This window comes from Amphiura filiformis, chromosome 15 (genome assembly GCF_039555335.1).
Source record: "Amphiura filiformis chromosome 15, Afil_fr2py, whole genome shotgun sequence".
NCBI lineage: Eukaryota > Metazoa > Echinodermata > Ophiuroidea > Amphilepidida > Amphiuridae > Amphiura > Amphiura filiformis.
In genome coordinates this window covers 38,888,756-38,893,356 of record NC_092642.1, presented here as the reverse complement: position 1 = coordinate 38,893,356, position 4,601 = coordinate 38,888,756, and the positions used below count along the sequence as shown (strand labels likewise).

Genomic DNA, 4,601 nt, shown 5'->3' with positions numbered 1-4,601 from the left:
CAAATTACTTCATACTTCCCATAGATTATCGACTCTAATTATTTCGGCGAATGCCTTGTCCAATCTAAATGAAGACCTGTTTGATGGGACTTCCAAGTTACGTACATTACGCATGGAAACCAACAACATACGTTCTTTACCAATGAATCTTTTCGTTCCATTGGTGTCCTTGGAATCTTTAACATTGTCTCACAATATGCTGATTCAAATACCCAAGCTCACTTCATGCGTCAATCTGGTATACCTAGAACTCAATAATAACCTGATCACAGGTTTCGATTATTTGGGGAATTTTACAGATTTAAAATTTTTACTTTTACATCAAAATCAAATAAAAATCATACCAATTCATTCTTTCAACAGGTTTCACAATTTGGTATTTCTTACTTTTGGTTCAAACAACATAAGTCGTATAGAATCGCTCACGTTCAAACACTTGGGTAATCTGGAGTATCTTAATCTCTCTGATAACAAGATTGCCTTTATTGGAAATAAAAGTTTCATTGGCTTAAGAAGCTTACGTACATTAGATCTGGGTTATAATAGACTTAGTAATTTTGATATGGAAATGTTAGGACATTTGCCGGTTTTGATATCCCTAATATTATTTCAGAACCATATACAAAGGGTTAGTGTACGCGGAACAGGTATGGCATCAACTCTTAATATAACATGTGATTTAAGGGGAAATCCTCTTCAACTGTTAACGTCGCAGTCGTCTGTGAGTTCAGAAAATCTGATATTTTCAGTTGATAAATTTTCGGCTTGTTGTTTCATCGGCGATATAAATGCCGCTACCTGTCGTCCGACATCTGCACGCCCTGCATACCTGACATGTAAACGAATGTTACAACATGGATTTCTCCGAGTTACAATGTGGATTGTTGGTTTAGCTGCTGTTGTCTTTAATACCGCTGTTATCGGTTGTCGATTAATTATGGACCTTGGAAATAAGGTAATACTAGTATGCAATCTTGCGTTGTCCGATATGGTAATGGGAATTGATATGCTAATTTTGACTTCTGTTGATTTGTATTATAGTGATTATTTTCCAAGTTTTTCTGAGAATTGGATTAAAGGACCACTTTGCAAAATAGCTTCTGCTTTGTCAACACTGTCGAGTGAAGCATCTGTGTTATTGGTGCTAGTCATAGGGTTGGATCGATTTCTTGGAGTTAGGTACCCTTTAGGTGTCCACAGAGGACTGGGAAGCACACGAATGAGAATCTTGGTGTCAATTAGTTGGGTGGTTTCGGTTATAATAGGTGTCGCTCCTGTTGGCATAGATTCGTTCTTTCCTGGATTCTACGAGATATCTGAAGTATGTGTAGGATTACCAATAGTTAAAAAGGTAATAACATCAGAAGAGGTGAAGGTAACTCATAGTAACACAAGATATGATTTGTTTCAGATTGAAACTAGAAGTGTATTTGTTGAACATAATGGCACGTCTAGCATACAAGACGATTTGTATAGGGTTTTCTACGGAGTATTCGCAGACGACATTTATAGTCGCATCGCGCGTGTCTCTGGTCACAGAGTAGCAAGCTACTTGTCTATTATTGTCTACATTGGAATCAACCTTATCTGTTTTGCTACTATAGCTGTATTCTACATCAGAATATTTCAAATAGCTCGCAGTTCTTCAAAGAAGGTTCAGAGTACGGCTGAAAAGAAAGAACTGCGTATGGCATTTAAAATGTCAACTGTGGTGCTCACGGATTTCTTTTGCTGGGTACCATTAGCCTTGGTATGTTTGTTCGTGCAATGCAGTGCATTTACCGTTGGGCCAGAGATGTATGCGTGGACAGTGGGTTTAATACTACCCATAAATTCTGCAATCAATCCGTTTTTGTACACTCTTGCCATTGCTATGGGAAATTAAACGATTTCCCCCGATTTCACCATTACCTATTTATTCAATATAAATTATTCAATCATTGTTTAATAAAAATCTTAAAAACATCCCCGTATGTGCAACAGGCACCTCACGTAGGGGTCACTTGGCTTTTCCAAACCAGTGGAATTTGTCATAGCTTTACGTTTGGGGTAGAAAAACCGGGAATTTAGTGTCATCCACATGCTTAAACCTCTAAATAATAGCTCAAGTTTTCATTGCAGTCAACAGAGGCCTAAAAAGCGATTCCCGAGTTTTGGAGTAAAATACTATAGTTTCCTTTGTGTTATATCAAAATGCAAAATAATACAAGCAAACGCAAGAATACACAGAGGAACAAAAATCTCTGGCTAAAATCTGGTCAAGTTGTCCAAATTAATACAGTGCGACAAATTATCTGTTAGCAAAGCACAAGAGAATATAATATTAAGCATAAATCCGGATTCTTGAACAGGACTTAAAAATGTGGGGGTTGATCTTCGGAGCCACTTGCCGGCTCATGCCTCGCATTCCAGATCAAGTACTGGACGGGAGGGCTATTTTTGCCGATTTCCCTCATTAATTTCTTGGATGGTATGGATCTGCTAACAAAAGAGAAATATCTTGATCCGACGTGATCCGACAAGTCAAATCACAATAATCCCGTTATCTGAAATGTCGGACACAAGATTATTGTTGCTCGTGGGTTTTTGATATGTTGGTTAATTGGTTTCAAATGCCCGGTTAACTCAACGAGGTGGATGGAATTTTACTGCTTATTAGCCAAATCGGCGTTGGAAGTTTGCAATGCATTGTGGGACAGTTTTTGCCGTTTTGTGACACTTTACCCTCTGACCTATCGGGAAAATTCAGAAAAATTGGTTTTTGTGCATAATTTAAAATGTTTTACATGAATGAAAACAAACTAACAAACATATTTATTTTATAAATTAATTATTTAAATCTTTTTAATGATAACATTATTCAATAATAAATAAATTAATAATAATTACAGCAATTTCCCCGATATGTCAGACGTCAAAGTGTCCTAACACTGCTCTCAAACCCGGACGTTACAATGCCGATTGGGCTTATTACGGATGACAATATCAGACTATTATTGCACTATAATATTTTACAGTATACAACAAAACCTGTATATATTTATCACAGTGTATTTGTCTGTCACCTGAAGTATTAGATTTATTCTTCTTTTTCCTATGTAAGTTCAGACTTCAGAATGAAAATAAGTGCACTGCAAGTGTGATGTGCTCGCTCATTCAAAAATTGCAGTCACCAGATTTCAGTGCAAAATATGTACATTGATGAGGTGCATTAGACATAATGATATAAATGAGTGTTGGCTACTTACTTGACATCACCCCTTAATGAAGTCTGAAAGCGCCAAGGGATGGGAATTCGGCAGATTCTTTTTTTCTGGGGAAGAAGGATACAGCAAATTGGTTGTAGTTGCAGTGATCTGTCCTGAACCTGGAGTTGTGTCCGCTAGTGCGGGATGTCGCTTCGGTGAGGCACTCTCTCCATTTGATATCTAGGTTGTAGCGTATACGATACCGTCTATTGATATTTTCGTTTGGTATCGTATGCTTTCCAGTAATGGGCATTTGAGGTCTTTCAGTGAGCCAGTTTAATACACTAGTCCCGCGGTCATATTTTCTAGTGACATAGCGGGCACAACTCCGCTGAACCTGCTCAACCTTTGTTTATATTGCGTATGTGGAACCCAGTGTTGACTTTATTATGATCTCAGGCCAGAGGGGCGAACTTCGCTATTCCGAAGATTCGTTATTCCGAAGGTTCGCTATTCCGAAGGTTCACTATTCCGAAAATGAAAAAGTTCTCTATTACGAAGGTTCTCTATTACGAAAACAGAAAAGGTTCTCTATTCCGAATATGAAAAGGGTTCTCTATTCCGAATATGAAAAATGGGTTCTCTATTCCGAAAACGAAAGAAGGTTCTTTATTCCGAAATAAGTCAATGTGTTCTCTACTCCGAATATAAAAAAAGGGTTCTTTATTCCGAAATGAAGCCCGTAAAGGAAAGAAAAGAGCTTAGTGAGTATGTAAAACAGCTTAATAAGCAAAGAAAAGATACCTTAATGGAAGAGTCCTCGGAGGGCCCGTAAAAAGCAAAGAAGAGATGTCGTATGCCTAATTGACAAGAAAGGAGACCTTTGTTGGCCCGTAGATCCTAAAGCAAAGAAAATATGCCTTATTACAAGGTATCTTTTCTTTACCTTTTACGGGCCCCTGAGGTCCCTTTTCTTTGCTTTTACTGCCCCATAGTAAGGTATGTTTTCTTCACTTTTTTACGGACCCCCTAGGACCCCGGGCACTGGATGTAGGCCTACATAATGGTAAAATTATGTTGAATTTTCAATTTTGGCAATACTTGATGACCATGCATGATGACGGTGAGGTGACTATACCTTATATGCAAGTTGTATGCAAAGTAGCTAATTTTCTATTGTTCTGCACGTGCAAAACATTGCAGACTCCACAGTTAAAAACCTCAAACTGTTCTCTACCTCATGACACATTGTGGTAAAGCGGAATTGGTATTCGGAATAGAGAACCTTTTTTCATATTCGTAGTAGAGAACACGGTGACTTGTTTCGGAATAAAGAACCTTTTATTCGTTTTCGGAATAGAGAACCCATATTTGAACTCAGAATAGAGAACCTTTTTTCATATTCGGAATAGA

The 4,601-nt window shown here is 37.8% G+C and overlaps 1 protein-coding gene across 1 annotated transcript; it reads left to right on the top strand.

Moving 5' to 3' along the window:
• The first annotated feature begins 874 nt into the window (after positions 1–874).
• LOC140170941 (G-protein coupled receptor GRL101-like) lies at positions 875–1,885 on the top strand. Its single transcript, XM_072194136.1, has one exon. The coding sequence runs from the start codon at positions 875–877 to the stop codon at positions 1,883–1,885; it is 1,011 nt and encodes a 336-aa protein (XP_072050237.1).
• Positions 1,886–4,601: the final 2,716 nt, after the last annotated feature.